Source organism: Zootoca vivipara, chromosome 1 (assembly GCF_963506605.1).
Source record: "Zootoca vivipara chromosome 1, rZooViv1.1, whole genome shotgun sequence".
NCBI classification, from domain to species: domain Eukaryota; kingdom Metazoa; phylum Chordata; class Lepidosauria; order Squamata; family Lacertidae; genus Zootoca; species Zootoca vivipara.
This window is the reverse complement of record NC_083276.1, coordinates 21,213,459-21,238,353: the sequence shown is the minus strand read 5'-3', so window position 1 is coordinate 21,238,353 and position 24,895 is coordinate 21,213,459. Positions and strand designations below refer to the sequence as shown.

Genomic DNA, 24,895 nt, shown 5'->3' with positions numbered 1-24,895 from the left:
AAAAAGGAGGAGCTGGCATACGCCTCTTTTCCTGGAGCCGAGCGCTGTCCCATAGCAGCAGCAGCACGGCTTTGACTAGGGTAGCCAGGTTCCTGCTCTAAGCGGGCAAGCTCAGAAAGTGTAGCTTAGCCGTGCGTCGGCTCTGCAATCTCTAGCCAAGGAGATCTGGGACGTACCCTTCCTGGGAGGGAGAGATGGCTTCCTCCTGACGCCGTTTCCGGAGGGGAGGGGGGGGAGACAGAAGGGAGGGGATGAGATGGGAGGGGGGAGCTATATAAATGAGGTTGCTGCTGCAGTGCCCCGTCGGGAATCATCAGCATCAGAGAAGGAAGAGGATCTAGGGAAGGGAAGGGGACGGGCTGATTAATCTGCCTCCCGGCTCAGCTCTCGCCGGATGCCAGAGTCCCCCTCCGCCTGAGTCCGCCAGCTGCTACCTCTAAAGCCCGGCCGTCAGCAATAAAGGCAGGAGAGATCTCCTCTAGCCAGTCTTCGGCGCTGCAGCCCGTTTTGCCAGCGTCATGACCCGCACAGTATTGCTTGCTGTTCTCCTCCTCGCAGCGCAAGGTAAGCCTCCGAGGCAGCGGTGGGTGGGCTGGCTCCGTCTGCTGCCCGCAGTTCCTCTGCCTTATGGAACTTGCCTGGGGGCCGCTGTCCGCAGTGGCTGTTCATTTCAGCACCAAGGACAGAGGCGCGATGAGGCGCGGTCTTTGGCTTGCTGGGGCCGTTGCCCCGTCCTGCTACGGTGGACACAAGATGGAGGAGCTGTTCCAGGAGGACGGGGAGTTGCCTTGTTTTTGGAAGAGGGGAGAGTTGGCTTGGGGGCACCACGCAGTTCTCTGAGTCAAGAGACTTCAGGGAACTCCTGCGAGAGCCTCGAGAATCTGACTTGATCCACAAGGTCATTTTAAGCCAGCAAACTTTTTGAAACCCAGTCGACCCATTTTGCAAAGCACTCGAGTTCCTTTTTGAGTCTGGTTGGTTTCCTCCCCTTATAAAAATAAAAATTCCGCCCTGCAATTTCTTTGTCTTTTTAACAAAAAACAACAACAACAAAAACGTTCCTTCCTCCTCCTTTCTCTCCCTAGCTTCCTACCCATACGCTTCCTCTTATCTGTTTGCACCCATGAACAACCTAAAGAAACCACCAACCAGCTTACTCAGACTCAGGATGCTGAAAAGAAAGATTCTGCAATCTACTTCTGAATGATTTGTTGCAGATCCACCCTCCACCCCCATCCCAGCACGCAATCATTGCTGCAGTCCACTTATCCTTCACTTTGGATGTCTGTTTAAGCAATTGTGTTCAGGAATCAACCACAGCACTTCTCTCTGTTTTTAAGCCCCACAGTGGAGCAATCTTGCAATGCTGGATTTCATACGCTGTTTTTGTGACTTATTATCCTAGCAGAATATATTTGTGCCAATCGCTCTCTCTTCCCCATCTGGCTTGCATTGGCTGAGTTTTGCATGCCATGGGCCAGCTGGCTGGAACTATTCCAGAGAACATGTAATATTAAGGTATTCTTGCCTTTCTCTCCCTTTCTCTCTTGCAGTACTTTCACTTCCAATAACAAACCCAGCGACTAAAGATGACACAAAGGTGAGTTGCAAAAACAAAATGGTAAAAATAAATAAATCAGGAATATTGTTTAAGCAGAACTATGGGGCAGTGTCCTGTCTTGTCTGTTTAAAAGGTTCCACAATATATAATAGCTTGAAATGAATAAGAAGAAGCAATTAATTGCCTCTTGTGGAGACCACTTAACATGTTACATTTTTAGGTATATATCCTAGATTCATATGTGCTTTTTTTTTTTGGTACCTAAAAACATGGAGCAAATATTGGCTGCAAATATCCTCTGGGGTAAACCCAGGCATGTTGCTGGGAAATGTAGGAAACAGTCCTTCTAAAAAGTCATTTCCTTGCCCTAGTTTCTGCTCCTTCCCACTTTTTGCATGTGATTAAAAGCAAGACAACAAAGATGTGCGTAATTTCATCACTGTTTAATAGCAGCTGTAGGTGCCCCTCTTGAGTATCTGAAAGGTTAGTGAATTAGCTTTCCAATTATATCCTGCATAAGCCCATTGTGGACTAAACTTAACTCCCTGCTGTTAAAGGGCTTAAGTGTTACTGGGTAACATACTTGAAAGTTGTCATTAAGACTGATGCACTGTCTAAAGTGAGGCAAAACCAAACCAAAACGAACATTACACAAGTGTATTATTATGCCAGGAGCTTAAGAGCTCAATATCAAGGCTCAGAAGAAGTGTGCATGCACACAAAAGCTCATACCAATGACAAACTTAGTTGGTCTCTAAGGTGCTACAAATTTTTTTGTAAAATTTTGTTTCGACTACAGCAGACCAACACGGCTACCTACCTATAACTAAGGCTCAGATAATCAGTGGGTAAGCATATATGCTGTACGAAGTAGGTTATAATTGAAATATTGTAAATCCACATTTGAAGAAATGGTTGGATGAGGATTTTGCTACAGGACTGCCAATGGGTGGCATGGAGATTATTAAGATCCCCGTGAATTCTACCCAGTACTTGTGTGGCAATATGATTATGGGAAAACAGACAGACTGGGAATTCATTAATTCCACCAATCCATTCTGTCACCTATCCATGTAGCCACATTGAGCTGTAAAGTAGTAAGGTATAAATTTGATCGGGAGAAGTATGTTACAGGAAATGAAAAAAGTACCATACTGAGGCCACTTTACCTTGTATAATATGTACCTTCCTTTATGGCCTACTGTGGTCTGGTTTATGTATCTACAGTACTGGTGGGACTGGGAGGCATCATTTGGACCTTGGGGTTAGACTGGATGCCCCTTTCATACCTTTATTTTCAAAGTCAAATGCATGCATGGGCTGTGTGTATGCACAGCCAGAGGACTGTGGGAGTGGGCATGGAAGCACATCCTCAACAGTGCAGGTGGGGAAAGGAACTGGTGTCACATTTGGTGGTCTCCCACAATGTGGATGCACAGTGCATCTCTCTACTGTATAGATCTGTGCTGGGACGGAGTATTTGTCTATTTTTCACAGCGGTATTTTACAAACCATTGATAAGTGCTCTGCCTCACCCCCTGATTTATTGCAGTTTGTCATGGGTAAAGGGGCAAGTGGTTAAGCCTAAGACTGACTTCGTACATCTTGGGACTAACACAGCAGTCATTGCTGTATCTGCTGCCTACTATCCCTATATTTATATTTATTTATATACTTCTACGCCCCTTCATCACATAGCCAAATGGTGGAGCACAAATTATTTTTAAAAATGCAGCGACTCATATTTCTAAAAGCAATTAAAAGATTCAAAGTGAATTAAGCACAGCATAAATTAATAAATTGGGGGGGGGAAGCAACGGGTACAATACAAACTGACCTCAACAAATCACACCTCTTTGCCTCCAAAAGCTTGGCAGAAGAGGTCCATCTTCATCTTCCTTCCAAAAGAGCACAACTCTTAGGCAAGACACGCCACAGTGGCAAAATCCAAAGTTTTGGAGCTGTCATTGAAAAAGTCTTCCTACAAACCCCTGCACTGTTGAGCCCTCACGGGTAGTGTTAGAAACTGAGATATGAAAGCTAGGAGCTAAATGGCACCTTGAACCTAGGTTATGGGTGCCACAATGGAGTGTCTAGGCGTGCTTTTTTAAAGACAAGAATACAAAGCTGAAAATGGATGAACTGCAGTTAAAATCTTATGTTCATTTTCACATAGTCTAGTCCTTCTCCTGCCCACCCCTCTAATATTCTTAAGAGGGTCTCTTCTCCAGTCTTCAGAGTAGCTGAAGGCAGAAAAAGGTTCTCCTTTCCTTCTGCTCTGCAGTTTTAATCTGAAATCTTAGGCACAGTACTGCTCAGAAACTGCTCACGCTAATGAAATTCCCTGTTGCAAAATGCGACTAGAACAATGGGAGTTTTGAATGCTGCTCACAGGGACACCCTAGGAGGGCTGCACTAGAGAGGTTGGTATGAGAAAAGGGATTTGCTCAGGTTTTTGGGTTCCAGGCTGTTCAGGGCTTTGTGTGTGTGTGTGTGTGTGTGTGTGTGTGTGTGTGTGTGTGTGTGTGCACTCGTATATCACCTGGAAATCTGCAGTCAAAATTCTCTACTACAATGTTTCTTTATGCAACCTTTTTTTAAAAAGGCTGTCCACTTTAAATTTATCTAAATTGGCTTCCCTTGTAAGTGCTAATGGAGTTGAGCTTACATGCCTTACCTCCAATTTTTACTGAAATCTGCTTCAAGAGAGCTTTCCATTCTTGCGTGGATGGAAAAAAGCTTTTTGCCAGCTTCGCTAATTACCCGTAATCTCTCCAAAAAACACAATTACCTTTCAGCCCATGTGCTTTAAGAAATGCTGCACTGTCCCCTATCTCTGCCAGCTGGGAGATTTTGTTTGGAGCTCTCTTCATGCCCAGCGGCAGTTTTGGAGTTTTCCAAATATCTTTGGGTAGGGGGTGGATGTAATTTCACTTTTGTCTGGGGCCCCCATGCTGGCTGAAATAACTGCAATTTTGCAACATTTTCTTGAGAAAAAAGCACATCAGCACTTTCTGAGGCACCGTGCTGTACAGAATACTTGGCTGCAGCTGTTTGAGAAAACTCTAATAAGCCCACAATTTCCCTCTCCCTACTACCATCCACAAGTGCTTTTATATCTGCAATTATACGGATCTCTGTTGAAAAATCTTCCTTAAATGTTTGATGGTACCATTTGCACCGCAGCACCCCTGAGCAGTTGTCAGTGGCTTGAAATTAAAATGCTGGAACTGTAGAACTGGGTGCAAAGACTGGAATGGTGTAGAGAATAATCTAAAGGCCAAAAATATGGTTCTGTTGCTGAATATAAGGAAGTTTGGGCCCTGAGCTGTGTTTGCATGAGAAACTTCCAGGCTTGCAGTCGAGTCAGAATTATGCCCAGTGCTGTCTGTGTTGATATGACCAGGTTTCAGCATATGCATGCTGGATTGAGGACCATATGCAAACAAATCTCAGCCTCATGGAGGAAGAGCATTGTATAAATATAGGGTACAATCCAGATTAAGTTAGCTGAATTTAGTTCTCATTGATTTGGACTCAGGTTAAGCCATGACAAACTTGTCCCATTGATTTCAGGGGATACTAAGTGGCACCCACCCTGTGGAATGCCCTCCCACCAGATGTCAAAGAAAACAACTACCAGACTTTTAGAAGACATCTGAAGGCAGCCCTGTTTAGGGAAGCTTTTAATGTTTGAATACAGTAGTATTTTAGTATTTTGTTGGAAGCTGCCCAGAGTGGCTGGGGAAACCCAGTCAGATGGGCGGGGTATAAATAATAAATTTATTATTATTATTATTATTTATTATTATTATCTTGCTTGCACTGATTCAGCCTATAATAAACGAGTCAATGCTCATTTCAAGATTACCAATGCCCATGTGTCAAACAAGAATAGCAGCAATCTACAACATAAAGATATTGGGGGTCTGCAGCCATTAAGGCTACAATTTCACACATTGTTACATAGGAGTAAGCCCCGTTTAAGGATTTACTTTTGAGTGGTGCTGTTGTTGTTGTTGTTGTTGTTGTTGTTGTTGTTGTTGTTGTTGTTGTTGTTGTTTAAATTTATATACTGCCCTTCATCCAAAGATCTCAGGGCAGTTCACAAGATACAAAATACAGGATAAAAGCACAATTTAAATAGTTAAAACAAAAGCAAAGCAAAGCAAAGCAATAACCCCCCTCCATCCATAAGCTGTAAGCCTCACGAAGTTCTCTGCACACTGAGCATGCTATAAAATAAGATAAAAGAATTACTAACAGCACTGTTCCCCATTAAGCCTTTGCAGAACGGTTTGCTTCCCTCTGCAAGCCACCAAGTCAGAACTCAATTCTGCCCCGCCCCTACCCCCACCCCGACCACAGCACCTCCTGCTGACTTCGGCCATCCAGCATTGCTGACAATGTGAGAAGGTCAATGCTGTGAGCTATGAAGTTAGCCTACTTCCATAGCAAAAACTGCCAGCATCACACACATTGATTCCCTTCCCCCTCTAGGTACCCATCATATAATTCACCAATCTGCAGTGCCGGGCATACCACAGAGGAACATGAAGCAGCTGCTTTGGGCAGCAGATCTCAGAAGGAAGGGTCATTAGTCTTACACCAGCCTTATTCTATCCTTCAAATAAAACAGGGAAGGGTGCAAATTAGCTCTTCCTTTTAGCTGTGCCAGTGGCTTAAACTGTCCTGCCAATGTCCATCATTTCCCCTTAAAAATCTCTACTTTACTGTTGCTGGTTATACTTCAAAGGGACCCCACTCAGCATCTTTATATGTTATTCTAAACCTGCTATGAGTCTGCTTCTTTCTCCTGTTTGTTGGGACAACATACCTGGCTTGGATAAAATTAGGGGAAATCACTCTAATGAAATACTTGCTATAGGGAAATGTCATGCTTGACAGCCTTCCAATTGCCTCCAATTGTCCCCTGCCCACAAGACGACATGGTATTCTTATTGCCTTCCTGCCTGCTTATAGATTTATAGAACTGTAGAGTTGGAAGGGACCACATGGGCCATCTAGTCCAACCCCCTGCAATGCAGGATATTTTCACCCAACATGAGGCTCAAACCCAAGACCCTGAGATTAAGAGTATATTCCTGAGACTAATCCAGGAATATAACCCAGCTCCGTATTGTACAGCAGCGACTCTCCACGAGTCTCAGGCTTTTGCATTTATTGTTGTTTGCATTTATAGCCCAACTTTTTCCAAGTCTCAAGGTTCTTTCTCCTCCTACTCATTTAATCCCCACAACAACCCTGTGAGGTAGGTTAGGCTAAGAGGCAGTGACCGGCCCAAGGCTTCGTGGATTAATGGGGATTTGAACCCAGGCCTCTCAGGACCTAGTCTAGCACTCTAACCACTATGCCACCACTGGTATACCCAGACCTGCATAGAGAGATGCTGAAGACTGAACCTGGGAACCTGGGAAGCAGATGTTCTACCACTGAGCTATGCCCCTTCCTCCAACCCCAACTGCGTGAGTATGAGCTGTGGCCCAGGAGACCCAAATCCCAGGTCTCTTGCACTGGCCCCAGATGCCCTGGATCACCCCTCTCTTTAAAAAAGGAAAAGTGCTGCTGTTGCAGCTTGCAGAGTGTGGCCCCACCTCCTGCCAATGAAATGCTGGCGGGATCCCAGCGATCCATCATCTTGGTTTGCTCAGAAGCCCAACCTTGCATCTGTACACATCCATTAGCACGTACAAATTTGTATCGGAGCCTATGACCTGGTTCTTAAGTGTCTAACACCCTCCAGCTGGCTGCACAGACCCTAAGGTGCTTGCAGAAAGGCATACAGCAACATCCCACAAGGCAGACGGCTCATAACCAGAGAGGCATCATTTTATAGCTTTTATCTATTTCAGGGTTGAGCTCTAGCATCCACAACACGTTTCTAGGCTGAGCCCCATAGGGCCATAAAAAGGATCCTGCACAGGATATCTAGGCCAGCATCTTCTCTCCCACAGTGACCAACCAGATGCTCAAAGTAATCCCATCCTTCCCACGATACATCCAATGGGTGAACTATGAAGCAGGTCTCCCGTAGAATCCATTATTCCCTGACCCTCAAATCTCCTGCATGGCTGAAAGGTAATTCAGTCAGAGTGAAGAAAACACAGCCTTCCAAAAAAAAATTCAACCTCACTTCAACTGAAATTACCCATTCCTTTAATCAGTGCCCCTTGTAGAGTCACCAACACCCTAAATGCCGAGTTATTGTCCATTAAGACCTCCAGATGCTATTTCCTCCCAGCCCACAATTAGACTGGGCTTTCTCAGTGGTGGCCCCTCGACCGTGAAATAAAATCCCCGGTTGGGCTTAGCAGGCTCATGGATGGTTTTCCTTTATGCAAAGGCTGAAACCTTTCTGTTTTTCCATTCTTTTAACAGTTAACGCTGCTCATTTTTCTTCCTTTGCTTGCTTATGCTTGCTATGACTAAGTGCTGAGGGGTGTATGCCATTTCAATATTTTTAATTAGCTCTGTTATTGTTTTGTTCCTTATATAAAACCTCAGGCGCTTGCAGAAAGGCCAGTGATAAATGTGAATAAATAAAGCACTGCTATGAAAACACATCTTTCAAACACCCATTTCTTGAAATGTGTGCATAATGCTCACATACCTGCCCATATACGAACACAAATGCATTATCTTTTGTGTGTCTGTGAACATTTTTATAGCACTAACATTAAGGGGGAAATTGCAGGGTGGTGAACAGCATGAAACCAACAATAAAATGCAATTGATAAAATAAGTATAAAATGCATCACAAATCAGTAGATCAGTGTTTTTTTCCCTCGCCCGTGGCTTTATGTGCAGTTGTGCTGTGTGTTGTCCTAATGTGTCGTTAGCAAATAAAGGCTTGTCAGACTCCCAGCTAGAGCAGTCAAGGACCTCTGGTCTTCTCACAGTGACAAAAGATAATGCAGATGTAGCTCATCATACCTGTTCCTTTCCTGTTCTTGTTGGACACCTCACCCCAAGCTGCTGCAATTGATCCAGATATTCCCCACATCTAGCAGGGGTGGGACTAATGTGTCAGAAATCCTCTCTCCACAGCACATTGGATCCAGGCAAAGTCACACTTGAATCCCACTGAAATCAATTGGGCTTACGTGAATAATGACTTACTCAAATCACATTGATTTCAGTGGGACTAATTTGGTCTAGATCCAATTGTGGGAGCCCCTCTGCACAGCTGTCTTGCCTTTAGCAACTGATTGGGCAGCAGTAGGGCAACCTCTGTCTCTCCAGATGTTTTTGGACTTCCATCAGCCTTAGCTAGCATGACCAAAGATCAGGGATGATGGGACTTGTGGTCTAACAACATCTGAAGGACCAGAGGTTCCCCCATCACTGTGGGAGGAGGGGGAGCCTTGAGAGCTGGAATTGACTCAGAGACCAACAGTTGCTAACCCAAAGTGCATAGCAATTGGTCACATAGCAGATTTCCAAAATGGTGCCCCAAATTAGAATATTTGCATGCACGATTGACATTCTTCCCCAGAACTAGAGCAAGTCTTCCACCAGGCAAGTTGCTATGGGCCCTGAAACTATGTTTTCTCCAACATTGAGGCTGTTGTGCTCTTTAACCTGGAAGAAGGGGGTTATATATATATATGACTGTGTCAGACCAACACGGCTACCTACCTGTAATAAATAAATTAGTTAGTCTTTAAAAACTCTGAAGAATATAAAATAAAAGCATGGGTCTTTAGGAAGAACTACTAGAATAATATGATATTCAGTGCCATGTGCAAAACAAGAATGAAGAACATATTTGTTATGTGTCCCCCTTTATTGATACTGGGATAGCTCAGTTGGTAGAGCATGAAGCTCTTAATCTTAGGGTTGTGGATTCGAGCCCCAGGTTGAGCAAAAGATTATTGTGTTAAGGGGGTAGGACTAGATGATCCTAGTGGGTCCTTCCAAATCTACAATTCTGTTTCTATGATCATGCTCTCGGTTACCTTTATCAGGCAACCTGCCTGTTGTGCAGTAAGACTACAGAATTAGTACCCAACAGATCAGTGAAACTTCCCTTTTTGGCTTCAGGAAGAAGTATAAGGCACACACCTTTTCTTTTTCTTTGCTAATGGCTTTGGAGAACAATGGTGCTGCCATTAATCTTTCTGCTGCTGCTTGAAATTGCTTAAGTGGTGTTTTTTTTTAATGAACTGTGATTTTATTTTTATTTTTTACAAATATATTTTAATGGCTTTTTAAAAAGCCACCTTGAGCAAATGATGTAATGAAGTGCACATTATTTATCAATGAATAAAACACCCACACTGCATGGGGGCAGTTGGCAGTACTGCAACTGGGAGGAGGAGGCAGGTCTAAGGTTTGGAAGAGGATGGGGACCAAAGTGGTCTCTTTCTCCTTATCTAATTCTCCTGGTTTGGGAGCAGCTCAGGGGTCAGAGCCGGCTTTGGATCCTTTGGATCCACGTCTTCCCCTGGCCCTTCCCACTACGAGATGCATCCTCTTGAGTACCTTCCCAGGGAGCCATAGGATTGCAGGGTGTCACAGCGCTAGCAGGCCCCAAATGCCCAGATTGCAGAATTAACTCTTCATTGTCAAAAACACACTTACAAGTTAGGGAAAGGCAGGTCCATTAGTCCAGTGTTTCTCAACCTTTTTTGGGCCACGGCACACTTGTTCCATGAAAAAAATCACGAGGCACACCAACTCTGTGCCGCCCTCCCCTTTTCGGGGAGAAAACTGGGCCTGGGGTTCAATAGTACTGTAATCAATAATGATTGTGGTGGTGGCGATGCAATCGGATCGTCCCTGTGACGGGTAGGGGGCTGAAGGCTCTTACGCCCCCCTCCTTTTGAAGCGAATAATATTGGGGAGGGGGTCAACACCCCCAGCACCTCACACCGCCTGCCCCCCTCGTCGATACCTATTATTCCTATTACCATGAATTTATTCGTCACCCGCCCCTCACCCTAAGGACCCAGGGCAGGGGTGGGAGGGGGCACTTACCGCCCGCAGGAGGAGGCGGTTGAGGAGGAGGAGGAGGGGGAGGAGGAGGCCTGCCGGGCCCCTCCGGTGGTCTCGAATAGAAGCGCACCGCCGTCGCTGCGCCTCACAGGCGCTCCCCCCGTGGCGGCGGCAGGCCTCGCCGCTTGCTGCTGCTGCCCCCGCCTTCCCTTCCTCCTCAGAGGGGGCTTAAGCCCGGGACGAGAATGGTTAATGGCGGCGGCTGAGGGAGGAGGGCCGCTCGGCCGCCTCGGCAAAAAAAAAAAGCCGTTTGAAAATGGCGGTGGGAGCCGCGCCGGCCAATCAGTGCCGCCAACGGCCGGTTGCTAGGAGACGGCGCGGGGTGCGAGTGGGGAAGAGGCCTAGCTGCCAGGCCTGAGGTCTTCTTCGCTTTGGGGATTGCCCTTCTCCCCAAATCGCCCTTCTCATCGGCGCACTCGCGGCACACCAGCCAGCGTCTCGCAGCACACTAGTGTGCTGCGGAACAGCGGTTGAGAAACGCTGCATTAGTCCTACGTCTCTCAGCTACTAGGTATGGCCCCGATGAGGCAGTTGCCGCAACAGAGAGGCCCCTGGCCTTGGCTTAAGTATGTCCCTGATCTGAGCTCCACGTAAGCAAGTGAAGACTCTGCCTGCATGGAACCTTCTGCTCCTCCCTCTTCAGTCCTCTTCTCGTTCTGGGAGACAGTGAAGCAAGAGAGGTGGGAGCAGAAGGAGGAAGTATGGAAGCCCTGGGCCTGACCTCTCCCTCCCTCCTTCCACCTGTTCTTCACTTTCCAATCCTGCAGCTTCTCCTGCCTCTGACTCTCAACTCCTGGCTGCTACAGGCTCTCCCAGATCATTGATCCCTTCTTCAGAAGGATACACAAAACAATATAAAGAAATAAAACAGCACCCAAAGCAATAAAGGCAAATGCCAGTAAGATCCAATAAAACAAGGGATCAGAAGGTCGGCGGTTCGAATCCCTGCAACGTTGCTCGGTCCCAGCTCCTGCCAACCTAGCAGTTCGAAAGCATGTCAAAGTGCAAGTAGATAAATAGGTACTGCTCCAAGCAGGAAGGTAAAAGGCATTTCCGTGTGCTGCTCTGATTCTCCAGAAGCGACTTAGTCATCCAAGCCACATGACCTGGAAGCTGTACGCCGGCTCCCTTGGCCAATAACGCGAGATGAGCGTCGCAACCCCAGAGTCGGTCACGACTGGACCTAATGGTCAGGGGTCTCTTTACCTTTTATCCAATAAAACAGGGATGGGGAACTTGTGGTCCTCCAGATTTTTGGGGGGCTCCAACTCTCATTGCCCCTGACTATTGACTATGCTGCCTGGGGCTCATCAATGTTGAAGTCAAACAACAATTTCTTTTATTAATGGGTTGTTTTAAAAGAGGTGCAGGTGGATTAGAAAGATGGGTATCTCTGTGTGTGTGTGCGTGTGTGTGCGTGCGTGTGCATGCATGGGTTTTTTAAACACACACACACACACACACATATATATATATATATATATATATATATATATATATATATATATATATGAGCACTAGGTTTGAAAGCTGGAAGACCGTGGGAGCAATGTGGTTATATTTCCAATTTCTTTTTATGTCAATATGGGGAAAGCAATTTTCTATGGGGATGATAGGTTAGTCACTTACAAACCACAAACATTTGGACCAGGCTTGGCGAAGGGAAGTTATTGGCAACTGGGACTCAATTGCCCACACATTTTTAATTTAAAGGGCAGCTGTGATTGTCCAGTTTTGTGTTGCAGCAGCTTGTGGGAGGTTTAAATTTGGAACACCCTGCTGTTGACGAGTCTTTAAAAGTGTTCTGCTTCTAGAAAAGAATGTTGCTTTGCAATAACTTTAAAGGAACACCAGTACCACAAACACACCCTGCCGTTTATATGAGAGTCAATGTGGATTATTGCTTACCGTATGATTAGGAATGCAATCCTATGCCAATATACTTGGGAGTAAGTGCCATTGAGCTCAATGGGGGCTTTTCTCAAGTAAATCTGTATAGGCTTGCAGCCTAATTGAGAAGTGCTCCTCTGCATAGAATTAAAAAACAGGGCTTAAATACTGCAGTGCTATTAATCCCTCCTGTGCATGACTGATAAATTGTGATATGAGCACATGGTTTTCAACTTCGGTTTGGAAAGTGTGGTGCTCAGCAAGGACAGGATAAAGTGTTCAGGGCTTTTAACCAATCTCCCCCAACCTGGTGCCCATGGGCAATTTTGGACTGCCATCAGTGTGACCCTTTTGCATTGAAAGGCAGAGTACAATGTTGACATTTATTGCTTTATTATTATTATTAAGGCTCGGTTATCTTGTTAAGTGATGCTAGCAGCAGCTTAGACTGCTACTAACGGGCTGGATCCAAAGCAGTGGTATGTAAGCATTCTGTCAGCTCAAGGATTTCCCCTACATTAGGTTATCCATGCCTTTCTCACCCTGCATGTGCCCATGGCGAATGAAGAAGAAAATGGAAATTGCAATGTTGACAGGCCCAGATTAAGCAACTGGAGTCCCTCAGGCTATGTAAACTTGGGGGGCCTAAACATAATAGCATCTAATCACAAGAAACAAAACTTAGTTCTCTTCTTTACTATTACTAAGCAACTGGATCTAGATCACGAGTAGGCAGGCAACCTAAGGCCCACGGGCCACAAGCAGCCCACGGGGGTCATTTAACCAGCCCACAAGCTGCTCGGTGAGTCCCCACGTGCTGCGCTAAACTGACGCAGCGCGAGGACTTGCTTCCACAGCACCGGAAATCTTGCTTACGCAGACGCCGGAAATAGTGAGCGCATGCGCTCAGGCTCACACACGATCCGGCCCATGGGGGGAATCTCTGCTGGAGTGAACCAGCCCAGGTGAGGTAAACATTGCTGACCCCTGGTCTAGATAGTAAAATCTGCCTGCTTAATTTTTATTTTTTGGCAAGAGGCTAAGGGCTTGCTCATTTATCAGGCCCTGGGCTGCAGCCTGCTCAGCCTGTACATAAGTCTGGGACTGTATCTTGGTGCACAGCCACCCACAACATCATTTTGCAGGCATGGGTACACCCATCCATTCCATTGCTGAGACCGGCTCCATCTGGTTTCAAATGGACACACTGGCAGGGGGTGGGCGTGGGAGAGAGGGTGCATGGGTGTCATGCAGAGCCTATAGGCACAGAGCTTTGATTTTCAGAATGAAACTAGTTTGTGGGGGAAATGTTTTTCAGGGACACAAAATGTGATTTAGGTCCAGATTGTATATGGACTAGGTAGAAGAAACAAGATCTCAGAAAAGAGTGGCAGCTTAAGTTGACATAACATGCGCAGCCTGCAGACTTAACATATAGAATAAGAGAACAAGAAGAACATACATTTAGAGAAGATTGGAAAACCTTTATTGAATATATGGGAACTGTGTACAGTTGAAAACGCTGGCAGCATTAAGATAAATTCAACAGTGTAAATAACTTATGATGGATGTAATAATGGAATAATGAATGGTATTGTTTATGTAAAATATGCAGGGATTTGTGATATGTAAAATGAAAGAGAAGAAGGGAAGTCACTGATATCTTAAGGATGTCAAAATGTGTATTTTAAATTGTAAAACAGAAAATTTAATAACAGTTATATAAAAAAAGAAAAGAAACAAGATCTCAGCATGTGTTGACTGTAGAATATAATGTCATGTATATGTAGCCAGACTAAATGTGGAACCATACACATTTCACTGTTCCATATACCTGCAGCCCTACAGATGTTGTTGAACTACAGTTCCCATCATCCCTGACCATTGGCCATGCTGCATGGGGCTGATGAGAGCTGGAGTCCAGAGGGGCATCACAGGGTCCCTGTGCATAGTTGGAGTGTTGCATTAGTGCTGGGGAGACCTGGGTTCATATCCCCACTCAGCCATGAACCTCTCTGTCAGGATGAAATGGGGGGGGAGGGAAGGAGAACCGCGTCCAGAGTGTCCTGAGTTCATTGGCAGAAGGATGGGATGTAAACCAATATATTTGTGTTTTCCCAGGTGATGAACTGCATCGTCGAGGTCATTTCTGACATAGTGTCAAAGCCAAATCCACTCCCAATCAGCCAGGAATGCCTAGAAACTCTTCAAGGAGGTACAGCGCCATTTTCTCCCTTACTAATGAAAAGTCCAATGTGTTAATATTATAAAATTAAATTGTGTGTTCTTTTTTAATGGGCTGCCATAATGGATTTTTTAAAAAAACAAAACCCCAAAAAGATAACCTCAACCAGCCCATGTGCTAATGGAGCTATGATGAGTATGCCAGCTCACCTTGACTTTGACAGGTTTCCCTGACAAGCTTCTTCTTCCTTTTTGCAGATGAAAGAATCCTTTCCATTCTTCGCCATCAAAACTTACTAAAAGAACTTCAGGAGATTGCAGTCCAAGGTACAGTTTAGCTGGAATCATGGGGAGGGCCCAGTCTTTCACTTAAGAGGCATGCACAGCTTCTTGTATTTTCCCCAAATGGAAAATTAAGAAAAAGCGAGAGAGTAAATTATGCAGAATAAGGCAGTTGCATTATCTATTCATATTGCAGCATTTCATGTTATTTGACATAGGGTTTATATTGCCCTGGGGTTAGGGCTATTGGTCAGTTTTGTGTGAGGAGTACACACTGTTCTGTCTACAGACAGCCTTTGCAAAAAACGGCTATGCTCCCAATAGCCTAAAAAAGCTTTCAGCTAGCTGTTCTGCAGAAGGCACATTTCAGCCCAGTGAAAGCCTGTTGCGTTTGTGTTGTGCTCAGGTGTTGTGTTGTGCCCAAGTCCATCTTGCAAGCTTACCATAAGAATCTGAATGGCAACTGAAAGACATCAAAGAAGCGTTTCAGTTAAACGCATTGCAAGCTTTGTATGAGAAACGGGTTAGCAAAAACGGAACCCCACAGCGCCATCTGGTGTCACAGTGTTAGAATGCATAAACAACGTACAAAGCACTTTTTCAATGCCAATGTAGCTGAGACCTGAGATGCTGGACTAGATGGGCCATTGGGCTGAGCCAGGAAGCTCTTCTTATGTTATAATATATGCAAAGCGGGTGGTGCTGTGGTCTAAACCACTGAGCCTCTTGGACTTGCCAATCAGAAGGTCGGCGGTTTGAATCCCTGCAACGGAGTGAGCTCCCGTTGCTCTGTCTCAGCTTCTGCCAACCTAGCAGTTCGAAAGAACGCCAGTGCAAGTAGATGAATAGGTACCGCTCCGGTGGGAAGGATAACGGCGCTTCCATGTGCTCTGGCTTACGCCACAGTGTTCCATTGCACCATAAATGGCTTAGTCATACTGGCCACATGACCCAGAAAGCTGTCTGTGGTCAAACACCAGCTCCCTCGGCCTGAAAGTGAGATGAGCGCCACAACCCCATAGTCACCTTTGTCTCTAGACTTAACTGTCCAGGGGTCCTTTACCTTTTTACCTTTACACACACACACACACACACACACACACACACACACACACACTAGCTGCCATGGGTGGGAGCATCACAGCCCCAATGGAAGTCTGTTCCCCAACCCACTGCTATTTGAAGCTGCTATTGCTATTTGCCTCCTGGTGCAAATAGCAGCTTCAGAGCCATGCTGTGTGTGTGACTGCTAGGAGGGGAATGGTTAAATCTCCCTCCCAATCCACCTCACCCACCATGGCTGCTATTTTGAAAGGGGGGGGAAGATGCCCACTGGCTAACCAAAAGATTCCTAAGGCAGGGAGCTGGACTAGATGACCCTCAGAATCCCTTCCAATGCTACAGTTCTATGATTAACGTAACATGCATTTTGTTCCAGGCGGGGAGGGGAAATGCTTTTAGACAACAGGTTTTTCCCGTGCCCTTGTTGCGAGGAGAATGAACACACTTGAAATAGTTTGTATTTTAAAAGAGGATAGATGCCAAGCGTTGATTTCCTTGTCTCTCTCTTTCCTGTCCCCATCTCCCCTTCATCAAAACTTCTGTGTGCGGAATAAAAACAGGAGCAAGCGAAAGGACAGAGCAGCAGAAGAAAAGCAGCGGCTTTGAAGATGAGCTTTCTGAGGTCCTTGAAAGCCAAAGCAACAGGAACACGGAAAGAGGTCAGGGACGCGAGTGATGCTGTGGTCTAAACCACTGAGCCTCTTGGGCTTGCTGATCGGAAGGTTGATGGTTCAAATCCCTGTGACGGGGTGAGCTCCCGTTGTTCCGTCCCAGCTCCTGCCAACCTAGCAGTTCAAAAGCATGTCAGTGCAAGCAGATAAATAGGTACCGCTGTGGCGTTTCCGTGACTCTGGTTTCCATCACGGTGTCCTGCTGTGCCAGAAGCGGTTTAGTCCTGCTGGCCACATGACCTGGAAAGCTGTCTGTGGACAAACACCTGAAACACTTGGCCTGAAAGCGAGATGAGCGCCACAACCCCATAGTCGGCTTTGACTGGACTTAACCGTCCAGGGGTCCTTTACCTTTTACCTTACCAGCTTAACCCACACATAAGTCAGTGCAAGCCACGTAAATTGTGGAGGTCGTTTCAAAGGACCTTGGTGTGCACACTTCTGCAAAACATGCCATCTCCTCATTCCCACAGTTGAATAGAGGTTAAATAAGTACATGTTCTCTAGGGTTACAATCTGGATATTGGAGGGGATGCCAGGAAACAGGGAATTATGTTCACATGTGGTGGGGTGTAAATATGTACATTGGGGGTGGGGCAAAGGGTGTTTAAGGAGATAACAGAAATCACTGGGTTAAAGCTGACTGAAAGTCCAGAGGTAGCATTATTATCAATTTACGATGAGGATGGAAGGTTTGCAGGCTGGGAAGGACTTGCTCACAAATTTATTGACAGCTGCACGAATTATTATACCTAGGAAGTGGAAGGGGCAGAGAGAATATAAAATAGAAGAACGGTATAAAGAGGTGCGGGATATAAATATGAATGATGAATTAACTTGTACCATTAAGGAAAGATGGGGGATATGCAGGAGAAATGATTTTGAGGAGATATGGAGGGTGTTTGTAGAATTTGTACTGTTAAAAGGGAAAGGGATCAAACCATCGCAAGAGGTGTTGAAATTTTGGGAGGTTGGATAGTTACAATGGAATGGTCTCAGTGGTGAGGTGCTTTATTCTTATTTATTTATATTATTACTTTGCCAAAATAATAATAATTAATCAATCAAAAAAAATCTGGGCCCCGTACTCATGATGTGGCAATCAGTTAATTTTACCTTTGCACAATCGGCTATTTTCTACACCCATCCACTCACACTCTCCTCTCTATCTTCTGTCCATGCAAGCGAGAGTCATTCATAGCTGCCAAGTTATCCCTTTTTTTAAGGGAAATTCCCTTATGCTGAATAGGCTTCCTCGCGAGAAAAGGGAAAACTTGGCAGCTATGGAGTCATTATCAGAGTCTGATGACAGATTCCAGCCAGGCAAAAATACTCAGGGTGTGATGCAATGAGGGTTGTGGCCTGGGGAGAACTCAAAGGGCCAATTAGAGAGACTTGGGTGGCCACGTTTGGCCCCTGTGTTTGAGGTTCCCCACCACTACACACCTGCTGCCCAGCAATGTTTCTTGGAAGAACTTAGCAGACTCTTTCAGAATCCCTAACAAAAACCATTCCAGCCTGGGAAACAGGATACTGTCAAGGTTTGTTTTGTTCAAAGGAAATTGCATAACAAGGTAGATCAGGAGACTTCCCAGGAGTTGGTGAGGATTATGAAGCCTGAATAGAATGCTAGGGTTAAAGGTTATTATATAATTGTTATTGTTAATGCAAAAAGGCAAGATGAATGAGTTGTATCAGAGGAGATACAATTTAAAATTATGATCAATGATTTATATGCATAGATAAAGGAAGAATAACTCTACTTGAACAACTTTGAAAATGTTAAAGTTAAACAAAAGTCTAAGCAGGAACTGCATGACAACCAATGGAAACTGAGAAAGGATGGAAAAGTAATAAAAATTAGGGGAAAGTATCTTATTGCGAGCAGCAAAGGAGAGAAAATAAACATATGGAAAAGGGGTGGGAAGTCAACTTTTAAATTTGTTTTAAATTTGAACTCATTTGTTGTTAATTTGTTAATCAATTAAAATTAATTGGCAAAAAACCAACACACTGTTCCACATTTTGGGGAAAGACCCTTTGCCCCAGTAAAGTAAGTGCAACTGCTTGGCTCACCTGAAACATTCAAGGGTTTGGTTATGAACTGGGGCTGGTTTCTACTGTGCATTTCTAGCACAGCCCATTTCCTGCTTAACTTTATCATTTCACCTGTCAGATCTGTCCGAGGGGACCCCTGACGAGGAGCCCACGGCCTCCTTTGCAGAGCTGGAGGCAGAGAGAAGTCAGAAGAACAGTGAAAGGGATGTTTCAAAGGAAGAGGAGAGGAACAGCGTAGAAGAAAGGGAGACAAGGGCTAGAGATGTTGACCCTGAAGAGCAAAAGGAGAATGCAGCGGGATTTGATGGCAATGAGGTTGGTGAGACGGAAGGACTGCCCTGGGACAACACAGTAGACAATCACATCCATGATGATGCCCAAGATGATGAGGCCCCTCAGCAGAGACGCCAAGAGGGTGAAGAAGATGAAGAGAGAAAGGAAGACGATGAGGTGGTGGGGGAGGAGGGGGAGGAAAAGGGGCACATTTCCAAAAACAGCCAGGAGGAAAGTGAAGAGGAAGGAGAGGACAGTGTCAGAGACCAGGCTGAGGAGGAGGAGGAGGAAGAGGAAGAGAAGGATGGGGAAGAAGAGGAAGAAGAAGAAGAAAGAGATGCCTCTGAAGAGGAACGTCCGACCAGCTCAGAGGACAAGGATGATCAAAGGGAAGATGGTATGTTTATCAGCTTAAGCCCACGTCCCCTCATTTGACTTACTATCTGATGTTGCAGTCAACATCACCACTCTGAGCTTCAATACTTGGGTGATCTATTTTACTGATGGGCAGTATCCAAGTTAACTTGTTTCATTAGGGCAAGGATTTCTGCTCATGCCATGGGACCTCCCCCATCTCCCTCTCTCCATGCTCCCTAAATCTATCTTGGGGTTTTTCCCCAACCCCCCAGAGTAGATCTGGGGAGAGTGTGGAGAGAGGCGTCTGTAATCCGAAGCGTCTGTAACCTGAGGTACCACTGTAAATCTTTCAACCCAAAAACTCAAGTAATGGAGGAGATTTGAATGGAATAGCTGGGCTGTTTGTGCTCTCTGCTCTAGGTCTATATCTGCTCTCGACCCATTCCTTTCAGGCATGTAAAACAGGGCAGAGCGGCCGCCGAGACCACATAACACCAGTCTTGAAAGATCTACATTGGCTCCCAGTACGTTTCTGAACACAATTCAAAGTGTTGGCGCTGGCCTTGGTCCAGTATACCTGAAGGAGCATCTCCACCTCCATTGTCCTGCCTGTACACTAAGGTCCAGTGCCGAGGGCCTTCTGGTGGTTCCCTCGCTGCGAGAAGCCAAGTTACAGGGAACCAGGCAGAGGGCCTTCTCAGTAGTGGCACCCGCCCTGTGTAATGCCCTCTCACCAGATGTCAAAGAGAAAAACAACTACCAGACTTTTAGGAGACATCTGAAGGCAGCCCTGTTTAGGGAAGCTTTTAATGTTTAATAGATTATTGTATTTTAATGTTCTGTTGGAAGCCGCCCAGTGTGGCTGGGGAAATCCAGCCAGATGGGTGGGGTATATAATATATTATTATTATTATTATTATTATTATTATTATTATTATTATTCCTGCCCTAAGGTGTGTTGGTTGCTAGACATGGAAATGAAGGAGATGAAGGCCAACAGACAACCTTCAGAAAGGTGTTTAGGGAGGCTGCATGATCAGTATAGTCACCATGGCCAGTAGGCGTCTATTGCTTTGTTCTCCTATAAACGACCTGCATTTTATTTAGCCAAAGCAAACCATTAAACTACGTTCATTTTGCTCAATTTCCTTTTAGATAACCAAGATGCTAAAGAGTTTGATCGGGATGGACAGCCTTCAGAAGAAGAAGAGAAATTCCGTAGTACAAAGGGAGGAAGGCATCACACGTCTCGAGATGAAACAATGCAGGAAGAGGACACCTCCCGCGCCAGGGATGCTGAAAGTGAGGAAGTGGAAGAGGACCCCCCTAAAGGTTTAGAAGATGCCAAAAGATGGAACAAAATGGATGAGCTGGCCAAACAACTGAGCACTACGAAGAGGGCCGAGGAAAGTGAAAGCAGCGAAGACCCAGACAGGTCCATGAAACTGGCTCTCAGATCCCGCAAGCAGGACTTCCGTACCTCTGAAGAGGACATGAGGAGAGCGCAGAAGCATCATTCCAAAGAGGAGAGCAGCGAAGGAGCCTTCCCACTTGCCGCTCTGCCCGAGGAAAAGAAGGATGAAGAAGGAAGCGCTAACAGGAGAACAGAGGTAAGACTCCCCTATCTGCAATGACCAGTCTGAGAATGGGGCTGCATACACACCAAGCGACTGAAGCACATGGTTTGCCCCAAAGAATCCCGGGAAGTTCATTTAAGGGTGCTGGAAATTGTAACTCGGGGGGGGGGGGAGTAAACTACAGTTCCTAGGATTTTTGTGTATATGCCGCCTGGGTGTGTTGAGTTCTAGAAGAGGATGGAGTGAGTTTTCTGGCAGAGGAAATTGCTTCTTGCAATAGCTGTTTTGTCACACACTCCAGGGGCAGTGCTACTTGAGCCTGGGCTTCCTTTGGAGAAGACACTTTCTGGGAGACTCATGGCAGCTCTTACTTTATTTACAAATATTCATATGCATTTATACCTAGGGCTTTTAGGGCCTATGAGCTACCCTGGAGGGCGGCCAGGGTAAAATCGTTCTGTCATAAAGTACAGATGATAGATAGATAGATGATAGATAGATGAAACATAAAAAAGTGCAGCAACAGAAGCAATACTTCACCTTTGCAGTAGATACTTAGCAGGCAAAAAAAGCCTGCCAGAGCAAGAACATAAGGGCCTGCTGGATTAGGCCAAAGGCTTATTTAGTTCTCAAAATGGCCAACCAGTTGCCTATGGAAAACCAACAAACAGGACCTGAAGCACATGTGATTCCCAGCAGCTGGTACTGAGAGGCACATTGCCCTGACCCTGGAGGTGCCTTCCTCAAACTCCCTGTTTCCCAAACCATCTCCCTTTGGTCAGAACTGCATCCCTAGTAGAAGTGGGGGCCTGTCCTCCTGTACCTTCAGCAGTACAGAATTAAGATTTCTGAAAGTGCAACACTGATCAATTGATTTTAAGCATCTTTACCCTGCTTTTCAGCCAGAGTAGCTTACAAATGCCAACAATGAGACACTTAAGACAGTCCCTGCATTCAGGTTTACAACCAAAAAGGCATGACTCCAAAGGAAAGGGAGGATGGGAACACTTGTTAGATAATTCTTGCAATGACCGGCTTTCAATGACCAAATCTTTGAAAAGGGATCGAGGAGAGGAGGACCCAAAATTTGCTGGTCTCTTAGCTAAGCCCGTGCAAAAGCCCCACGAGCCCCTTTCCCCCTCTACTGTAGCCTGATTGAGTGGCAGGAAGGAGCCTCAGCTGGCGTATCTCATCCTTGCATGGCAAAATCCCTTCTGCAAAGAAGGTACCTGAGCTCCCTTTGCGGCTGATAACTGGGATCCCTAATAGCCAGCAGAAACAGGCCGACTTACTTGGCCACCAAACTAAGAGGCTATTCCCTTTCTTCCATCTACAGCAGCTGTGGGGAATCTTTGGCGCCCCTCCCCAGATGTTGCCAGATGGCAACACCCATCACTCCATGTTTGCTGTGTCTGATGTGAGTTGTTGTTCAGCAACATCTGGAAGGTTCAAGGTTCTCCATGACTGATCTGCAGCTCCACACTGCCTTGTTGTTCGGGGTTTCAGTTTGTTCCTTTCGAGTGCATGCACACACACATACACACACACACACACACACACACACACACACACAAAATCACTGTGTTTTCAGGGAATTGCCAAGACACTGATGAGACGCCAGGGAGGCCACCAGAAAACCATGACGACGGTTGCTCAGGTGCCAGTAGCAGAGCAAAAGCCCTCATCGCCAGCTCAGCAAAAAGTAAGGGAGAGGGGGGTGGGGAGAACAGCATACCTGCCCATGTTCATTAGGAGGAGAAAGAAATGTGATACCAGTGAGATTGTTCAAACACATAAGAGAAACATGCACAGATACATTAACACCAGTTACCTGGCTTGCAACTCACGGCAAAACATTTTGCAACCTTTGATCGTTTTCAGCGATCTCTCCTGTTTTACGATCAGCTGAGACCACGCGGCACACATCTCTTTGTTAGGGTGAACTTCTCAGCCACCTTAGGGGTGCAAGTGGTGTCGTGAGATACTGCGGGCGACCTTGGTGTCAAAATACACATTGCGCTTAAGGCACAGCATGTGACGACGGCTGCTTTCTCTCAAGGCGTTTGGATTTTCATCAGGACCGCAGGACATTTGGAAGGGAGACTTAGTAGAGATGGAGAAATTTGGCGCAGTTCACCTTACACAGCTAACTTTTTGAAATCCACACTTCTTTGAATGTTCTTGCAAAAGAACAGAAAATGGCCATTTTGTTCCACAAACAAAGTGTCTCCTGTGATGCTACAAAGTCTTCCCTTCGGTTATATTAACTGGCTGCTCTCCAGGAGATTCTAAGCACTTTCGTTAAATGGGCAGGGTTGAGTTCCTCAGCAGCTAACATATATTTCCAGCCAACTCACTGATACTATACAGAGACACATGACAGCCCTTTAGGGCTTTGTTTTTTAAATAATACCATTGCTGTTGTTCAGGGATGGGGAACTTGTGATCCTCCAATGCTGTTGGATAACAATTCCCATCATCCTTGACTATTGGCCATGCTGATTGGGAATATTGGGAGGTGGAGTCCAATAACATCTGGAGGGTTGCAAGTTCCCCATTCTTGTTATATCAAGTGCTAATATGCAGGCACAGTAGCTCATTGGATCAGGCAGGATAAAGATCCTACATAGGCGAGAATGGCATGCACTATTGGTTCTGCTGATGGCTGACTCCAGGTTTAATTTAATGCTGAATATATCAAAGAGCAGGGCCTTCAGTTCGTCGTCATCCCCATTTAAAATATTTTTAAATTTTAAATATTTAAATTAATGTATTAATTTGTTATAATAAATTATAGTACAGTACATCAAATATTTAATAATTAAGTTAAAATGTTTAATTAAATTAAAACTAAAATAGTCACAAAATGGTTTATAAAAATGATACAGACTTAGTACAGTAAAACCAAGCAAACTACTTGTGCAATAAAAAGGTAAAGGGACCCCAGACCATTAAGTCCAGTCGCAGACGACTCTAGGGTTGCGGCGCTCATCTCGCGTTATTGGCCGAGGGAGCTGGCGTACAGCTTCCAGGTCATGTGGAATCCAGCAAAAACAAAGGTAGTCCATTGCAAAAGACATTCTTTTCTTTTCCTTTCAAAGTCTTTAGAGCCACTCTAAAAGCAGGTAGTTTTCTCTGCAGAGTTTCACAGCTGTGGAGCCATCTTTTCCAGCACTGAAATAACCCTTGGTGTCCCCACCCCCCTTTTCTTTTATAGGACCAAGAACTGGAGAGTTTGGCAGCGATAGAAGCGGAGCTGGAGAAAGTGGCCCACAAACTGCATGCCCTGCGAAGGGGTTGACACTTTTTATAACACACGACGCAAGCAAGAAGCCAGAAATTTTAACTCACCCTTTAAACACTGCAATTTAATGTCTCTGTGTGTGGTTTTGTTTTTTAAAAAGATGAAAGTAATAATAACGGAGAAAGTGCATTTTGCATAGGAAGCCAATTATCACTAGAAAAACAACATCGATTTCTCTCTGTATGGTAGTAATGCTTTCCATTCACATTTGCTTGTTGTTTGATTTCATGCTCGCTCTACTGGCTTGTAACTTTTGAATTACAGAATCACAAGCAGTATGGCTTACTCATGTATCTTCTGTTGATTAAAAGGGATCGTTTTGTCATTTCCCACCTTATTTTTTCCCTTTTCCTTTTTGTCCATTTCTTTTCTTTTTTTAAAGAAAAAGCCATGACAGCTTTCTAGAATGTTTAACTTGTACCATTAGGTTGTACTGGATAAAAGAACTTGCAATAACTTGTTAATCTTTTGATTCAAAGATGAGAATTCTGACTGTAATATATTCTATATAAAAATTAAGGACGAAAATAAACACACAACGTTGGGCTCCTTCCTTCGTCTCTCACAGCTGCATTCTAAGAACCCCCAGAGCAGTGCTTCTCAAGTATGTAGATCTCTGGGGCGGGGGCAACTTGAGTGAAATATATTGTGTTTATTT

At 45.2% G+C, this 24,895-nt stretch overlaps 1 protein-coding gene across 2 annotated transcripts; it reads left to right on the top strand.

Moving 5' to 3' along the window:
- Nucleotides 1–317: 317 nt before the first annotated feature.
- CHGA (chromogranin A) lies at nucleotides 318–24,781 on the top strand. Of its 2 annotated transcripts, XM_035107102.2 has the most exons (9): nucleotides 318–564; nucleotides 1,554–1,600; nucleotides 14,591–14,684; nucleotides 14,912–14,980; nucleotides 16,558–16,656; nucleotides 18,845–19,396; nucleotides 20,512–20,966; nucleotides 22,525–22,635; nucleotides 24,151–24,781. In XM_035107102.2, exons 1-9 carry the CDS (start codon nucleotides 519–521, stop codon nucleotides 24,232–24,234), a joined length of 1,557 nt encoding a protein of 518 aa, XP_034962993.1. In that variant the 5' UTR covers nucleotides 318–518; the 3' UTR covers nucleotides 24,235–24,781. The 2 variants fall into 2 exon arrangements, with proteins under 2 accessions (XP_034962993.1, XP_034963001.1); XM_035107110.2 differs by lacking the exon at nucleotides 22,525–22,635.
- Nucleotides 24,782–24,895: the final 114 nt, after the last annotated feature.